This window comes from Callithrix jacchus, chromosome 3 (genome assembly GCF_049354715.1).
Source record: "Callithrix jacchus isolate 240 chromosome 3, calJac240_pri, whole genome shotgun sequence".
In the NCBI taxonomy this organism is placed as follows: Eukaryota; Metazoa; Chordata; class Mammalia; order Primates; family Cebidae; genus Callithrix; species Callithrix jacchus.
In genome coordinates this window covers 123,921,227-123,940,732 of record NC_133504.1, presented here as the reverse complement: position 1 = coordinate 123,940,732, position 19,506 = coordinate 123,921,227, and the positions used below count along the sequence as shown (strand labels likewise).

The window sequence follows — 19,506 nt, the reverse complement described above, 5'->3', positions numbered from 1 at the left end:
CTCTTATAGGAAAATGAGGTCTGGAGAAGATCAGGAGTTAATTAACATCGCAAATCTGACCAAAAAATTTTAACAGTGTTTCTCAATTGTTTGACTAATGCAAAATGAATCTCTTTGTCGGTACTGTATTTATCCAGCAATCTTTTTATAGTTTGCAGTTTCTGAAGTTTTCTCCACTTGGCATTTGTATGACATTTTAATAGCTATGTAACCACATCACAATATTAATTCTTAAAATGTCCATTCTACACAAAGTAACCTGAAAAAAACATTTCTTAAAACAAAACATACAAATGGCCAACAGCTATGTGAAAATGATCAACATTAGTAATTAAAACCACAATGAGATATCACCTCGCACCTATTAGGATGGCTGTCATCAAGAAAATGAGGTAAATGCTGGGGATGTAGAGAAAAGGAGCCCCTGCTCACTGAGGTTTAGAGTGTAAATTGGTACAGCCATTTTAGAAAACAGCATGACAGTTCCTCAAAAAATTAAAAATAGAACACCATATGATCTAAAATTTCCATTTCTGTATATATATCCAAGTGACATGTTATCAATATGTTAAAGAGATATCTTCATTCCTATGTTCATTGTACATTACTTTAAAACACATAATCAACTTTAGTGTCTATTGGTGGCTGAATGAATAAAGTAAATGTTGAATATATACCTAATGAAATAAAAATCAACTTTTAAAATAATGAAATCCTGCCATTTGCTATAACATGGAAGCTGAAGTATATGATACTAAGTAGAATGAGCCAGACACAAAGAGAAAAACCTGCGTGGTCTTACCTGTAGAATTTTAAGACGTAAACTCGTGGAAACATAGAGTTAATGGTGGTTACCAGGGACTGAGGACTGGGAAGGGGATTGTGGAGATGTTGGTTAAAGGATACAAAATTTTAGTTACGCAGGAATAAGTTTTGGAGATCTATTGTACAATGTGGTAACTTAGTAACAACATGCTATATACTTGCAAATTGTTGAAAAGGAGATTTAAATGTTCTCACCATGAAAATACATATCTGATATATTAGATATATTAATTAGATTGACTTAACTATTTCATAATGCATACATATATCAAAACATATTGTACACCACACATATATACAATTTTTGTTAGTTTAAAACTATTTAAAATAGTCATAGTTTTCAAACTACACTGTATTTAGTTTATCACAGATTTCAAACTACATTAGATTGTTTGTCCTAGTGAATTTATATTTGTATAAATTTTACCCCTTTTGAGCAACATTCCTCATTTGGTGAATTTATTAGCAGCTCACTGCTAGCTGGCACTGGTGATTTATCTGTTTTAAATACTAAATTGCTTGAGTCCTGTGCTAGAGACTAAATTGTTAAAGTGTCTCAGAGTGAGATGCATAGAGCTAAAGCGACCACAGTGATTAAAAAAAGTGGATGTTCTGAGAAAAGGCGATTTTCTATGTAGCTGAAAAGGCGGTTTTCTATGTAGCCAAAAAGCCAATAATGCCAAAATTTTGGCTAACACTGATTATATTACAGCAATTTATATGCGATCTATATTACAAATGGCACTTTATATTTATTTACCCATTGGATTCTCACAATAATCCTATGAAGCTCGAGTATTTTTTACTGATGAGAAATTTGAGGCACGAGAGGGTAACTTCTCCCAAGTTCACAGAGCTGCTAAGTAACTGAGCTAGGATTTGAATCTGGGCAGACTGGCCCCTATGCCAAGAATACTGTTACCTATTGGTTTGCACCCTCACTGGCACATCAGTGTTAGCAGGGACTCCTTTACATTCATTATTTTATTGAATCCTACAAACACCCTTATATGATAGGAATTATCTTCTTCATTTTATAGATGAGGAGACTGAGACAGAGGGAGGTTAAGTGAATTGACCAGTATTACCTGTTAGTAAATGGTAGCGCCAAGACCCAAACTCAGGTCATCAGATTTCAGAGCCTGCCTTTTAAACTCCTTGTTGTTACACTGTCCCTCAACACATATATTTCAAACATTCACATACAGGATCCTATCACTTGTAACCACCAAATTGCTGATCATCTGGTTTCTCTGTTCCCACACTTGTAACCTATATTTTTTTATGGTTTTACCTTGCTCGATAATGGTATTCCTATTTTTATTCACAATTTCTTTTTGGTAAGGTTTAAAAATGATAGCAATGAGATTAAAGACATATTAAATATACTATTCCTTTCAATGTATCCTGTAGTTTATTTTAGTAATCGCGCTGTGGTACATTTTTGCTATCAGAAGATACAATTCAAATATGAATATATATACAGTCTGAATTTATAATCTGGCTTTGTAATTGACTGTTACTTAACTTTGATGAGTCTTATTTTACTCGTAAAAAGAGAATTGAAAATTGACCTTTTATACTACACATTGGGAACACATAGTTTAACCAACTTTTTCTATTAACTAAAAAGTAAAACAATGCATATGTACGTTAAACATTGTATTATATCATAAAGAATTTAAATATTCATTCATCTGTCTTTAATATAGATTCAAAGCTTTTTGGAGCCCACTGGTTGGACTTCTGCATCATCTTCTGACAGTAATACTTAGGATTCATTGCCTGTAATTTTCATGTTGAGGTGAAACAGTGAAAATTCATCTAGAGTTTCAAAATGCCTCCCACTCTACAAAATTGCCTTGCTGTTGTCTAAGTCATACCAATTCGTTTTAGTTCTTGAGAGTCTTTCTAGATCATTCAGCTTAGTCTTCTTACAAATAAGAACTGTTCCCTTCTGCACTCCATTGTAATTTATTTATAACCTACATTATATAATTTACTATAAAAAAAACTGGCAAAGACAGGCTCGGAAATACAAAAATTGTCTCTTGGTTATGAAACTCAAGTGGTAGGGTTAGGAATACTTTTTAAACCATTCTCTGGTATGTCTAGCATCAGCCTTCATGTTTTACAGAATAAGTAGAACTCATGTGTTATTTTGGTAGATTGGCTATATAGAAGTAGATGACTATAGTCTCTCCTATGTATGTCTTATAAGATTATTATAATGAACTAATTAAACAATAAGCAAATAAAAAAATAAATGAGTCTAGTTGATTTTACCTTCAACTTTAATAATATAAAATTATTATCTATAATTTGGTTAGTAAATATGCATGTCAAATTATTTCATGATTAGAAATCTGAGATTATTTCTCACAATTAGGGCAATGTCTTGAATAAAAGAAATTCCAAGTTAGAATTATAATTCTAATGTTTGAAGACAAGTTTGCATAAGGATTAAACCGAATGTGCAAGGAGTTTCCATCTCATTCGGGCAGAAAACAAAGAAATGAGATGAATTTTTAAAATCTGTCCTGTTTAATGATACTGGCCCTGTCACAAGCTAAGCCCTGGTTTATGTTCAGAAACTGTGCAACTTTGTTCAGGATTTGAAATACTTGGGATATGAGAGTACACAGCCTGGCTGTTTGTTCTGTAGCTGGTCCTAAAGCTAAGGAGAAATAAAAAAGACCAAATGCAGATGCTTTCCTACTCCTGTCCTGACTATGCATAGATTCTTATCAATAAGTGATCACTTTGTCGAGGTGAGAAAGAGGTCTGTTATTTATGTTATATTCTTTTTTCTTCTGAGTAGTTATTTTATTAGTTTTTAGGTTTTATTGAGTTACATGTATTAAACTGATAATAATATTTAAAATCAAATTTTTTGGAGTATGTATCTTTATATAGAGAAAGTAAATTAGAATAGTGGTCTTTTAAAACTGGGAACCAGTGGCATCCTTTTCAAACTAGAGTAATAAAGAGAAAATTATAGTATTCATAAACTTGAAGCACATTGGAATGAAATCATTCAAAACCACTTGTCATAGAGTAAGATTTGGTGCAGGATGAATTTGATTCAAGAGGGTTTAAATTATATGAACTGTATGAAAACATTTAGATCTAAGCCTGAAAAATGATTATTAACTCAATGAAATTTTAATAGGTTATTTCACAACCATGACTTCATGGCAACTGTTGCAAGTGTCAGGAATGGTAAATATTTACTATTTTCTAATGCCAAGCACTGTACAAAAGTGCTTTATATATATGAGAAATCATTTAATACTCACAAAAGTTCTTACCAGTAGGTATTTTTATCTGAGGTATATGGTTAAGGAAAAAGAGTGAACTAAGTAACTTGTGTGAGTTCACTCAGTGAGTGAGTATCAGAGCATTGTCAAGAGGTCAAGTGTAGCATCCTTTGTACCACAGTCCTACAGCAGAAATTTACAGCCACTTCCAGACTGAGATGGTCAAAAGCTTTTGTGCCCTTGTCCTTCACTTCTGTTTTTGTTTCATTTTTCTTGGAAACTAGGTATTACAGATGGTTGTAAATTACAAGAAGTAGGGCAGTAAAATTCTTATTGGACTTTACATGAATAATAAATACCCTTTTATAAATGACTGGGATTTCAGATTTTTTAAAACCTATAAGCTCACAGATCACAGAACCTCACCAAACTCCCAAGCTCATGAAACATGAAGAAAACTATGCCAAAGAACACTGTAATCAAATTATTCAAAACCACTGATAGAAAAAAAATCTTAAAACCAATAAGGGGGTTGGGAGGCATTACGTGCAAATGAACAAAGAAGATAATGACAGAATATTTCTTGCTAGAAACAATGTAAGCAAGAAGACAATGGAAAAATACATTTAAGTATTAAGAGAGAGAGAAAAAAAGCCGTAAGCCCAAAATTCTATATCCAGTGAAAATGCGTTCAAAAGCAAAGGCAATAGTCCTTTTGTCAGAATTGTGAGGAAGAGAGCTCAAAACTAAAAACAATTATTCACTAACAGACCTATGCTATAAGAAACATTAAAAGGGCCGGGTATGGTGGCTCATGCCTATAATCCTGGCACTTTGCAAGGTCGAGACAGGTGGATCACTTGAAGTCAGGAGTATGAGATCAGTTTTTCCTTGGCTAACAGGGAAACTTGTCTCCACTAAAAATAGAAAAATCAGCTGGGCATCATGGAACATGCCTGTAATCCCAGCTACTCAGGAGTCTGAGGTGGGAGAATTGCTTCAACCCAGGAGTTGGTGGTTGCACTGAGCCAAGACCACACCACTGTACTTTAGCCTGGGCAACAAAGTGAGACTCCAACTTAAAAAAAAAAAAATTAAAGGAAGTTCTTTGCCTAGAAGGAAATGAAACTAGATAAAAATGTGGATCTATCAAGGAATGAAGAGCTCTAAAAGTGGTAACTACATGAATAAATATATGTTATTTATGCATATATATATATGTTATAATATATCCTTCTTATTCTTATCACTCATATGATTTTAGAAGATAATTAATGTTTAACCAAAACCAAAAACAATGTAGTAGGTGCTTTGTAACACATATATATACAATTAAAATGTATGCAACAATAGCACAAAAGTGTGGCTAGAAGAAATGGTGAAATATTATTGTTTGATTCATATAATAGATGTGAAATGACATAATATTGCTTTAAGATAGCCTGTGATAAGTTAAATATGTATACTATGAAACCATTTAAATAACACAACAAAGAGTTATAGCTAATAAGCCAACAAAGGAGAAAAAGTAGAATCATCACAGATATTCAGTTAATCTAAAGGAATACAGAAAAATGGAGAAAGACAACAAAGATGTCAAATTTTGTCCTAGAAAATGTAATGCAAATAATGCAATTGAACATCAGGGGTTATTAAATTGGATAAAAATCAAGTCCCAACTATATGCTGCTTACATGAAACTACACCATAACTATAAGGACACAGGGAGGTTAAGGCAAAAGTGTGGGGAATATATGTCAAAGCCTACCAAATTGTACACTCTAAATGTATATAGTCTATTATATTCAAATATTCTTCAATAGAGCTGTTTTTTGAAAATTCAAATCTATTATAAATAGAAAAAATACAATAAAACTACATAGTAAAGGACTCAAAAGAATGACAAGCACAGGACTCAGGATGAAATTTATATTAGTTTTGAGCAGGACAGAGGATGGACTAATTGGGTAGACTATAAGACTATAAGGTTTAATATAGATTATTATCAAGGCCATAACTTTTGTTTGGGGTAGTAGATTTGCATATGCCTAATTTATTATGAAAAGCTAATTTAAATTGCATTGTGTTTGGACCAATACTGAGGTTGTATCACAAGCCCATGAATTATGATTAATCTAATTTCTGCACTTGAAGTTCATTCAAAGAAAAAATACCCAATGTTTTGCTTCAAATTTTTTCTGACATTATTTGTGTGGTCACATAGAAACAAAGCCATCCTCACAGTATTATTTGTCCAACTTTAAAAAAACTTTATCAGAGGGAGGTTTATGTCAAGTAATTTATGAACAAGGGGAAGAAAAGTGGAAAACCACGCTCTTGCATGTGGAGTATCGTAACCACATGATGGCAGCATTGAGCAAACAATGTTTTTCTTCCTTTTTTTTGTAAGATTAATGGTTTACACTAGAAGGTGAGTAAATCACTGAGATATAATTTACATAACAGTGGGATTGGTTGGTATCTGTAGCCACTTATATCCCTCTCATTCATATTCATGCAGAAACAATGCTCAGAATTTTTTAGTTGCTCAAATCTATGAAATTACATCTTTTTGAACAGTTACTATTAAAAATTTGTTATATCATCTAACTTGAGATGATTTACCTTTCACAATATCTTCAAAATCATGAATTTTTTGAACAGTAGTTACTTTTTTATTTTTCATATTTTGTTTTTTCCTTTACCATTATATCCTCATCTGTTTTTGAGTGTATTAGGTTTGAAATGCTGACAAGCATTTACCAAAATCAAAAGATCCTCTGGAAAATGGATATTTATTTCTCTGTAGAAAGTATTTTAAAATATCTAGTTATATGATAGTTTTCTGACCTTCATCATTAATTTACCAGGTCAACCAATATATACTCGAATCCGATTTTTATGTAACTCTGTACAAAGTACTCGGGGAAAGGTACCTTTTAGTCAGGGTACTGAACAAATAGAAAACAGTTTAGGCCGGGCGCGGTGGCTCATGCCTGTAATCCCAGCACTTTGGGAGGCCGAGGCAAGTGGATCACGAAGTCAAGAGATCGAGACCATCCTGGTCAACATGGTGAAACCCTGTCTCTACTAAAAATACAAAAAATTAGCTGGGCATGGTGGCGCGTGCCTGTAATCCCAGCTACTCAGGAGGCTGAGGCAGGAGAATTGCCTGAACCCAGGAGGCGGAGGTTGCGGTGAGCCGAGATTGCGCCATTGCACTCCAGCCTGGGTAACAAGAGCCTAACTCTGCAAAAAAAAAAAAAAAAAAAAAAAAAAAAGTTTAAAACTATATCACTGTCCTTGAGAAGTTTGCCAGCAAGATTCCCAAAATAACATCTTTTCCTTCTCCTTGTGTGTTTAAAAGAAGCTTATTAGAATTGGCATGTTTACTTATCTAAGTGTTTTCTTCTATAGAATATACACTATTTCAAGGACAGTGCTGTCTATTTGACGGAAGTGACTAAGGGCTCGATAAACCAAGATGTTCTTAACATTGCTTACAAGAACAAGATGATTTTAGGATCTCGATATACTCTTCAGCTTACTTAAGAGAATTATGTAGGTTAAAGGCTAGCAACCTTTGCGTGATGTGTAGGTAGGTTCCAACTTCATTAAGCTCTACTCTGTTCTCAGATTTCTGGGTGGAGTCGCTCAGCGAGGTGAGAGTCTGTTCCCATTCCGTTTCTGTCCCCCTGCCCCTTGATAATGAAACAATGCTTAAATGATATTGGGCAAGTGGTAGGCACCTGATAAGTGTTTTCTGTCTTCAAATCTTGATGTATATCTTAGAGGGTGTAGCTTAAATATTTATTGGCTTGAGAGCAGTGAACACAGTTTCCAAAAGTATCTCTCATTTACTCCTATAAAATAACCCATTGAGAGACTATAGGTAAATAGTTTGGGTAGGCATACATTTATTCCATTAAAATATAAATTCCAGAAGACAAAAATTTTGTCTGTTTGGCTCACTTATATATTCTTTCTTTTTTTCTTTTTTTTTTTTTTTTGAGATGGAGTCTTGCTCTATCGCCCAGGCTGGGGTGCAGTGAGTGGTGCTATCTCAGCTCACTGCAACCTCTGCCTCCCAGGTTCAAGTGATTCTCCTGCCTCAGCCTCCCTAGTAGCTGGGATTACAAGCACCGGCCACCACACCCAGCTAATTTTTTTGTATTTTTAGTAGAGATGGGGATTTACCATGTTGGCCAGGCTGGTCTTGAATGCTGACCTCGTGATTCACCTGCCTCGGCCTCCCAAAGTGCTCGGATTACAGGCGCAAGCCATTGTGTCTGGCCTCTTTATATTTTTTAAAGGAGTAGGTTAGAGGATATAGGAGGATCAGACATCTTTTCCTTGTGGTAGCCTGCTCTTCTGTGTCCAGCTGCCCACTAATGTAGTCTCAGTTTCTTCATCTATAAATTAGGATTAATAGTAGCTATTTATTCAGTAAATATTTATTGAATGCCTCTATGTTCCAAGCACTATTATTTGTACTGTAGATCAGTAAAAAGAAAAAAAAAAAGAATTTTCTGTCCTTGTGAGTAGCAGAGGAGGCAGGTAATATAATAAATAAATATATTTACTAGAGGTTAATATGCTGCGGGACAAAAGAAAGAAGTAGAGCATGGTAGGAGGGTCAGGATGTTGGAGAACAGGTTGTACTTTTATCTGCCGCCCCCAACATGTTGTTATAAAAAATTCAAACATACCGAAAAACTGAAAGACTAGTACAGTGAACACTCATATGACCTCAAGCTAGATTCTTTAGTTGTTAACATCATACTACATTTGTTTTGTTACATACCTATCCATTAATGTATTCACTTATCCATTTTATTTTTGAAGGATTTAAAGGTATGAACACTTAAGGTACCCCTAAAACTGTAGTGTGTACATCGTTAAGGTTCATTATTTATGTTATGTGAAATTTATATGCATTGACATGTTATATGAAATCTACATGCATTGACAGATTGACACAACTTACATGTACTATTTCATAGCTTTTGAAAAATGAAAACTCTCATGTAACCTAAACACCTACATACCTACATATTATACGACATTTTTGTCAACCGAGTTTCCTCATCCCAGTCAGTTACTATCTCAGTCTTTCATCCTCACACTCAGGTAACCACTGTTCTGATTGTTTTTCACATACATATTCCATTTGAATATCTTACTTTGTAAAGTGGTTGTTAAAGTATCTAGCTCATTAAAAAAAATGTTATTTATCTTTTAATGATTTAACTTTGAGTGTTTTTTAATATATCTAGTTTCAAGTTCTTTAACTGATAGGTTGTTTGCAAATATTTTCTCCCAGTCTTTGGCTTACCTGTACATATTCTTAATGATTTTTTGTTTTGTTTCTTTTTTGTGACAGAGTCTTACTCTGTCACCTAGGCTGGAGTGTAGTGGTGTGATCTTGGCTCACTGCAACCTCCGCCTCCTGGGCTCAAGCAGTTCTCCTGGCTCAGTCTTCCGAGCAGCTGGGATGACAGGCTGCATTATCATGCCTAGCCATTTTTTGTATTTTTATTAGAGACAGGGTTTTACCATGTTGGTCAGGTTGGTCTCAAACTCCTGACCGTGTGATCTGCCCACCTCAGCCTCCCAAAGTGCTGGAATTACAGGTATGAGCCACCACACTCAGCCAATGGTGCTTTCTGCTAAGCATAAGATTTTAATTTTTCTTATGTTTAATTACCAATATTTTTATTTTGTTTTATGTTTTTTGTGTTCTTTTTAAGAAACCTTTGCTTACACCTAGCTCACAATGATATTCTTCTAAATTTTCACCCAGAAATTATATAATTTTAACTTTTATGTTTAGATTTCTAATTAATTTTTCTGTGTAGTGTGAAATAGTTATCATAGTAAGTTTTGCCCCCCACCCCACAATGTGGCTGCCTAGCTGTTCATGTACTATTTGTTGAAAACACTTTCCTTTCACATTGAATTACTATGGCATCTTTGTGACATACAGATTCTATAAGTGTGACTCTAAAGCTGGGCTCCGTTTTCTAGCCCACTGATCTATTTGTCTGTTCTTATGCCAATGTCACACTGTATTGAATACCGTAGCTTTGTAGCAAATCTTGGAGTCAGGTATTGTAAATCTTCTAACCCTGCTTATTTTCAAGATTGCTTTGGATATTCTAAGTCCTTTAAATCTTCATATACATTTAAGAGTCTAACAAGAAACCACATAGGATTATGATTGAGATTATTGCAATTACTTTGTAAATCAGCTTGGAAATTGACGTCTTACCATTATTGAGTCTTCCAATCTATGAACTTGGTATGCATTTTATTTATTTATGTCATTTGTCAGCAGTCTTTTGTAGTTCTTATTAGAGAGGTCATTCTCATATTTTAAAAAATTTACTCCTGAGTATTTTATGATTTGTCAGCTATTGTAAAGAGTATTTATAAAATTTCATTTTTCAGATAGTTACTACTTGTATCAGGAATTCAATTGTTTTCTTATATTGACTTTGTAATCTTGCTTAATTCACTTTATTAGTTCTAGTAATTGTTTTATAAATTTTAAGCATGCTCTGCATAAACAACTATTGCATCTGTGATTAGAGAGTTTTACTTCTATTCTCTATGCCTCTTTATTTATTTATTTGTTTTTGTTATCTTTTTATACTTGCTAGGCCCTCTGACAAAGCATTAACTAGAAATTGTGGGAGTGGACATTATTCAAATCTTGAGGGAAAAGGTTCAGTATTTCACTACTAAGTAGGATGTTAACTGTAAAATTTTTTATAAATGCCTGTATCTGATTGGGGACTTAAATACCTTTGGTGAACCACAGGTAGACTCTCTAGTAAGTTCTCTTATCATTTGATGAGCTTCTTGGAGTTTGTTTCCTGTGTGTATGTTCAGGGGTCAGTCAGAGATACAGAATTTATATACAATGTATGGATGTTGTCTCTGTGGCTTTCTCCTTTCCTGGGCATATCCCTTCAATTTTCAACTATGGTATTAGCCCCAAACTTTATCTTTTGATTTCTTAAGCAAGTAGGACTGAGTATTTCTATCCAAATTCTAGCTGTCCTGTGGCTAGAAAAACTTTTGAAGTGGAAAACTGTTTCAGTGACTTTTTTTTTCTTTCAGATACCTACTTTCCTCTACATCTGTTTGTTTTTTATTAACTTTCCATTTTTTTTCAGATAGTTGTTTTTGTATTTTTTTAAAAATAATTTTACTGAAGTTTGAGGTTGTTTCCTATAAGAAGTTTAGTCCAATAAGCCACTTCACAATAGAAACTGAACCTACATTTTTAGATAGTGTGGTCAGAATTCGCCATACTGATGTTAATCAAGTTTAGCTTAAAGCTGCCTCCTTACATATTTAAGTTCGGCCTAAAGGTTTTTCTGTATATTGTGAACTATAACAAGTGGAGGTTTAAACTGATCATGGCCCATACCTGTGCCCATCACTGTTTTGGCCAATCAAATGTAGCTAACTGTTTGAACCATGTTCAAATAAGGTAAATATTGAGCAGAAACAAATCCAGTTTTTTCTGTACCTCACTTCTGATTTCTGTGTGTCATGTCCCTTTTTTGTCTATAAATCTTCTACCACGTGGCTGTGTTGGAGTCCCTTTGAATTTTCTGTGATTGTGGGGGCTTCCTGATTTATTAATTGTTCATTGCTCATTTAAACATCTTTAAATTTAATTCCACTGAAGTTTTATTTTAACACTGAGAATGTGGTATTTAAGAAAATATTTGAAAGAAAGGAGGGATTTAGCCTAGGTGACAATTTTTCTTTAGAAAAGCCTTCCAGGCAGACACAAAGCTATAGTTAAGGTGGCAAAATGCCTTATGTTTTCAAGGGACATCAAGGGGACCAGCTTGGTGCTCGTAGATTGAGAAAAGAGGAGAGTAACCAGTGATGGGATTAGACACATAGCTTTGGTTTGGGTGTAGTGTCAATCATGTAGAACCTAGTTTGCAATTGTTAAGGTAATAACATTGCAGGGTTTTGAGAAAAGCAGTGTGGTCAAATATGCATTTCAAGGTGTAACCTTATTGCTGTTTTGTGAATAAGTTGTATGGTTGCACATATAGAAGAAGGCAACTAATTAGGAGTCTGTTTCAAGAATTGACAAGAAGAATAATGTTCACTCAAAACAGAGTAGTATCATGAACATGGTGAGACTGATAAAATGCTAGATGTATTATTAGCATTTTATATTATTAGCATAATATTATTATTATTATGAAGAAAGCCAACGGATTTTCCAGTGGTTTAGATGTTAGGCGTGAGTGAAAGAGGGATGTTTAAGATGACTCCAGGTTTTCTTGGCAAGTAGCATAGAGGATGCTACTTCTATTTTGGGGGTTCCATTGTGAACCCCCAAAATTTGAGACAAATCTGAGTTTATTTTGCCAAGGTTGAAGATGCACACCCATGACACAACCTCAGAGTCCTGGCAATATATGCCCAAGGTGGTTTGGCCACAGCTTGGTTTTATACATTTTAGGGGGATATGAGACATCAATCAACAAATGTAAGAAGTACATTGATTCCATCCAGATTGATGGGGACAATTTGAAGCTGGGGAGGAGTCTTCCAGGTCACAGGTAGGTGAGAGAAAAATGGCTCTATTCTTTTGAGTTTCTGAAAAGCCTTTCCAAAGGAGGCAATCAGAACATGCATCTTTCTCAGTGAGCAGAGGGATGACTTTGATTAGTCATGGGAGGCAGATTTGCCCCGAGCAGTTCCCAGTTTGAATTTTACCTTTAGCTTAGTGATTTTAGGAGCCCAATATATATATATTTTTACACCATTCAACTGAGGTAGAGTACTTATAAGTGAATCAGTTTAAGACAAAGACTGTCCTAAAAGGCTCACATTAGGAAGAAGGAAATGATAAGGATAATAAAACAACTAATATCATTAACTAACTGAACTAGCGTGCTAAGTATTTTTTTTATAGCGGTTCCATGAGAGAGCAGAAGAAAAAAGTGTCATTTCAATTTGTGATCATTTCAATGGGGGGCAATTGATCAATGCATTGAAGAATGGATAGGATGACAAAAAACCAAGAGGAAAGGATTACCAGTGAAAAAAATTCATCATGAGCAATAGCAATGCAGAAGTTAATGCTAAGGGCTTGGGGAATGGACATGGTTTGTTCTGATTAGAGTAGAAGGTGTGTGATGATGGTTGGTAAAGATATGGAACACATAGAGAAGGGACTGTAGGAAAAAGAATAAAACTAGAGGACACAATATTTACTACACTGATGAGCTTTGCACTTACCCAACAGATTTGGGGGAAGTGGAAGGTGATATTTTTAAACAGTAATGTTGTAAAAATATGTAGGTGGAAAGTAAGCCAGTAATTTGTTTGTTCCTTTTTTTTTCATTTATTGTCCAAAAGCAGTTAAGCATATTACAAATAAATCACAGAAATATATATGCAGTGGCCAGGCATGTGGCTCACACCTGTAATCCCAGCACTTTGGTAGGCTGAGGCTGGGGTATCATGAGATCAGGAGTTCGAGACCAGCCTGGCCAATATGGTGAATCCCCATCTCTACTATAAATGCAAAAATTTAGCCACATGAAGTGGTGCATGCTTGAAATCCTAGCTACTCAGGAGGCTGAGGCAGAAGAATCACTTGGATCTGGGAGGTGGAGGTTGCAGTGAGCCAAGATCATGCCACTGCACTCCAGCCTGGGCGACAGAGTGAGTCTCTCTCTCTCTCTCTCCATGCACACGTGCACACACACACACACACGCACTCAAATTCAGAAGAAGGAAATTATATATATATATATATAAATATATATATATGGAGAGAGAGAGAGAGATCTACTTTTTATTATGTAGTATACAGTACATATATATTCAGTGTAATAAATCTACAGTGAGCTTCCTAAAGGCATTATCTGAGCTGTTTTATTGTAGTGTTCAGATTTTAATTTGATGACTTCTTTTTTCCCTAGCATGATTTAATGATTTCTCATAACTTTAAATAGAAGGGGGAAAAACACAAAGTGAATAATACCAGTTTTACCATTCATCTGTGTCAGATGTTAAGTGGTTTGTTGTTTACCAATGTATTCTGTGAATCAAAAATGTTGTATAATCATTGTGAGAAAATTGATGCAATGGTCTCATGATTCTTTTTTCTGCTCAAGTCATGTGCCCCAAGGGTGAGATTTTTGGGAAACTTTTAGTAGCAGTCATTCAAAAACAGGAAATGTATTTATTTCTCTTACTCATACAACAAAAAGAAGTAGGATTACCTGTAAAATGTTTGATGCTTTTTTGCATGTGCTTAGACATGTATTACTTAATCTAGGAATAGTGTTATAGTTGGAGCCCTAGGAGAAACGGTACATTTCTTGGGATATTTTAGAGTTATCAAATGTCTTGCTAGGAGTTGGGAGGGAGGCCTTTCTGATTTCAATTTTTGAATGGTATTTAAAGTGATTAATATTTATTATTATGTCTATATGATACAAAAGGAAAAACTGATTTTAGAGCCAAAAGATATGGATTTAAACTCTGGATTCTTTGTAGTGGCTTGAGATTGACTCAAACTCCTTGAGCTTGTCTTTAAAATGGGCATGATCATACCTTTTCTACCTTAGTCCCCAGTAAGTATGAAGATTGAAGGGAAATTGATGTAATGGTGATATAATCATTGTAAAGCACTTTTTAAATGTTACATATAGGACTTCAGATTATTGCTATATAATGTACACTACATAATAAAATATAGATATCTCCTGGAAAAAGATATATATTAGATTTAATATACTGCTGAGATAACAGAGTTATATAAAAATGATAAATGAATTGATTTTCTTGATTTTTGTGATCCTCACTTTTCAAAAATCTACTCATATGATGCTCTTTCCCTTTTAGATTCAGGTTTTATGAGTCTGCTTTACCTTTTGTATGTCCACACATCTGTCTTTTAAACTACTAATACATAAATTCTTAAGACAAAAGTCGTGATCTGAATTATGATCTGAGTTGAAGTTTACAGGTACAAGAGGACAGATCTGTAACCATCAGTCTCTAGTTCTGGCTTCCAAATTTTCAGATGCTTACATTTCTTCTCAAGTATTTTAGCTGGTGTGTGAGATGAATTATTTGTTAGAGCTTTAATGTTATTTTCAGCGAATGGGAGCACAACAGTAGTTGGCAAAATTCGGTGTAATTCAGGCTTATTGTTTGGAGAATGGCTCTTAAAATCTACAAAGAGTCCTTGTTGAGTTCTTTTCAATCAGTAGTGCAGCCCATGCATAGATTAGCTAATTTTGAACTTAGAAATAAATTAATTTGAGTCCTAGCTAAAAAAAATAGATACTTCAAATATAGTTGTTTTTCTTTTCAAATATATAAAGCTTTTGATTTCATTTTAAAAAATATTCGTGTTATGAAGATTCTGCATGAGTGATAGGTGATTTAAAATGACTTATCATCATCATCATCTATAATTTTTTTAAAAAAGAATGACTATATGTACCCTCATGTAGTAAGTTAAATATGTATTATTTTAAAAGTCCGACTAGAATCTATATTATGATCTTCTAGCTATATAGAAAATAAGTGGAGGCCCTGCTAAAACATTATAGACTGAATGCAGTTATTGAAAGGGAAAAACTATTGATTGAAGAGATGCTCCAAAGACTCAGTTTCTATTTGAATATGATTCAAATGAATACTTTTATATATTTAAAGGACTTTGGTAGTCTACTTATGGTTAATTGACTCAACTTAAAGTAAGGTGCAGCAGCATACTTTCAGAATACAAAAGGTATAAAACCCAAGGCATAGCTTTCTGAAAGTTTGAACTTGGGCTTTTATAATGTTTTAAAGAATTATGTCTAAATGGCATAATACAATGGCCAAATAAACTTTATGTAGAAAATATACTTTTAATATGTTAGGCACATGGATTAATTGTTAGGTTAGTGGTAATTTAAAGTACTCTGCTTAGAGTAATAGGTGCCTATTTTATATTTCTATACTGACTTTGAAAAATGAGATGATTTGCATCCCATACTTCATTTGATTAGTTTATTACTCAGGTTGTGTTCTTTTTCTTCCATCTAGCAAATCATAGTAATATTTTGATTTCACTATGCCAGTGCTTTAGAGAAATGTGTGTGTGTGTATGTATGTATGTATGTATGTATGTGTGAGGCATGTTTTCTATTTGCGCTTTTGTTATCATTTAAGAGGAAGCTAAGAACTAATGATGTTACGACTATTCTTAACACTAACAAACCCCTTTAATCTGCAGTGCTCAAAGTATTTAATTTAGTAAAACTGTCTCACATCAGATAAATGTGGATTTAAACCCTCTAAATATACAAACTTAGTGAAGCAAAGACATAACACCTGGCTATTACCAGATCTCATTGGGATTGTTTAATTCACACATTTTTTCTTTCAGCCGATCTAGCCACTTTTGGGTCTGTAATAGCATATATTACAACTGCAGTTCATTCTAGCCATCAGTCACTCAGACTTTTGCTTACTATTTTTGTGGCAAATAATAATAATGATTACACCTTTTTTGGAGCTGAATTATAAGTCATGTGCCTTTAGATTCCCAGATTTCATTTTCCAGGCTACCAAATAAGTGACAGTTTAAGAATTAGACAAATTTTATTTATTTTTCAGACCATGTTGATGAACGAACGATATGCAATGGAATTGCCCCAGAAAAAGATGTTGATGGATTTCATATTATCAATATTGGAAGATTGTGCCTTGACCAGCATTCTCTCATACCTGCCACTGCCAGTGCTGTTTGGGAAATAATAACAAGAACAGGTTGGTAACTTGTGGTCTGCAGGAAATGGGTGCTAGGTGCTGAGCTGAGCATTTCTGCACTGAGACTTGATGGGGCCACCTCAGCCCTATAGGGTGACAGAAAATGATTAAGTCATAATGCATCAGTATATAGAGAGATGTAAAGTTGTAGAAGTCAAAACATAATTCAAAATAAAATAAAATGAAGAACATTTGCCAGGTTATAGCTAACTGCAGTTGCAACTTAGAGGAAGTGAATTTTCCACACAGTAGTGGTGTACGTCTACCTTTAAAATAGAAACTTCATGCCTTTTGATAGAAACTTTTCTAAAATATATTTTTCTTTACCTTTCAAAATATGTGATGATCTCATTGTTATCATTTCTGTTGGCTTGGTTTTCATCTTAAACATTTAACATGTACTGTGCTGGATTCAGTAATGTTCTCACAGACTCTTACAGTATATAGAGATGTTTACGTCTACATTAATTGACCCCAAATTGCCTTATATATTGATGATTTTCCTACCTCCATCACTGTTCCTTCTATTTTTGGTGGCATTTTCTCCTTTCTAATCTGCCATTTTCTGAGAAAGAAAAACTTCCAATGGAAAACAGATCTTGTATTCATACTCTTACAGTGTTAGTGTTGGAAAATCCTTAGTTCTAACTTCTTTGTTTTACTTGTGAAAAAATGAGTCCAAAAGAAGTAGAATGTGTTAAATCTGTGGGCTTTATTTTTTACATCTTTCTATGTCTGTAAGTTTAGCGTTTCTTTCCTATGAAGTAAAAGGCATGAGCTTTGTGAAAAATGCCTCTTTTTTCACTTGTTTTGTCCCAGCATTGCTCAAAGTTTGATTGCCAATTAAGTGTGACATTGCTGTAGTTTGGTTATTTTATAATTAGCATTTAATATATGTTAAGATTCTACACTTCTAACTCTTAATGTGAATCTCAATGTTTAAAAGTAACTTAATGGCAACTGAAGAATGTCTGTGGTTTTTAATGAGGACATAATCAGAGAAGAAGTGACAAATCTAAGAAGGATAAAATGAATTATTTATAAATAATGAGTGTGGTCATATTATAGACAAGCCACATAATAATTCAGATTTAATTAGAAAATTTTAAAAGAATGTTTTAGCTGGCTGTTCAATTGTTTGTTTTACTTCTTGTTGTCAATTCTACATTTAAACCAAACTCTGTATTTTAAGGAATTCAAACATTTGGAAAAAATGTGGTTGTGGCTGGAAGATCCAAGAACGTAGGGATGCCCATTGCCATGCTTTTACACACTGATGGAGAGCATGAACGGCCAGGAGGTAGGTAGGACCTTGCAAATACTGTACACTCTCACAGTGTTCTTACTTTTTACAAAATCAAGTAAAGACTTTTGATAATGCAACTTAGCATATTTGTGGGTTTATGTAATTAAAAGTCTCCTTTATTCCTCATTTAATGATGTGAGAGTCTTGAGAGTGACTATAGGATTTATAGTGGCCTTTTTCTCTTTTTTTTCTTTTGGCTATATATACTTTCTTTAAAATCATTAACAAAACAGACATTAAGAAAAGTGCAAAGCTAGTAGATGCAAAAAATTCACATGCCTCAGGAAATAGAAAACAAAACATCTGTTGGATGTAGAACTCCTATAGTGGAGAGGTCTCAGCACTTTAGAAATCAGCTAGTTAGTTCATTTTACAGACGAGTTATCTGAGGCTTAGAGTTGTTACCAGATTATTTAGGTTAAACAAATAGTCATTGTCCTGTGAGGAGTAGTGACACTCCAAGTCACTAACAAAGCCCAGGAAGATGTGATTAGCCTTTGAGAACATGCAGCCATTCCAGGTGCTGGTCATCTCAACATCATCCCAGGATCTTGGTTTCTTTAACAGTCTAATAGCTAGATACCGAATAGCTCCCCAGAGGTGGAAATGGGGATGGGATGAAAAGGAAATCCAGCAAAGGGGTGATGGGGCATTGTTTGTGGTGGTCTGAGCTGGCGCTGTGGGAGCAAAGCACAAGGGTTATTCAGTTCATCACTGTCTGCTAAAAACCGTCTCTTGTTCTAATCTAGGTAAAACACCAAGTTCATGTTCTTAAGAGAAGTATGTTCTTAACACATACATTGGCCTATGTAAGTGTTAGAGATGTTTTCTACTTTTTTTTACCATTTATTACTTCTAATCTTTCTCCCCCTAATTTTTGATGTAGTACTTCGTTCGTTTCTCTAATTTTAAAGAAGAGGAGGGGCTACTTTACTGCTTTCTAATATTTAACCGGAGTGAGAGACACCTGTATGCTCATAATGTATGACACACAAACATATGTACACATGCATGCACACACACAAAACATATATAGATAGATTTCTTATCACTATTAATCTTGTTGAATTCTAGTTTCCTGATCTCAAATTTTCAATAATACTTGTTTTAGGATCTTGAGTGACATGATACTTATGACATAATTTTTAAAAACACAAAGCCCTATGGAAAAAATACTCCCAGTAATAATTTATCTAAAATGATGAATGATGACATTTTTGAATATTATTTTTCCTTTCTACGTCTAGAGAATTAAATATTGCCAGAAATCAATACACATATATGAATCACAGT

General features: G+C 34.1%; 1 protein-coding gene across 11 annotated transcripts in view; it reads left to right on the top strand.

The window, feature by feature from the left end:
* MTHFD2L (methylenetetrahydrofolate dehydrogenase (NADP+ dependent) 2 like) overlaps positions 1–19,506 on the top strand; it is a 162,619-nt gene that overhangs the window by 26,796 nt on the left and 116,317 nt on the right. For 10 of the 11 annotated variants that reach the window (XR_004740880.3, XR_008480183.2, XM_035293561.3 and 7 more), the window contains 2 exons: positions 16,755–16,907; positions 18,100–18,207. Coding sequence is in view for 9 of the 11 variants with exons in the window: in XM_035293561.3 (XP_035149452.3) it covers positions 16,755–16,907; positions 18,100–18,207 (261 nt within the window). In the remaining 2 variants the exon portion in view is untranslated. The remainder of the gene's footprint in view (positions 1–16,754; positions 16,908–18,099; positions 18,208–19,506) is intronic. The other variant, XM_054253283.2, reaches the window with a different exon arrangement.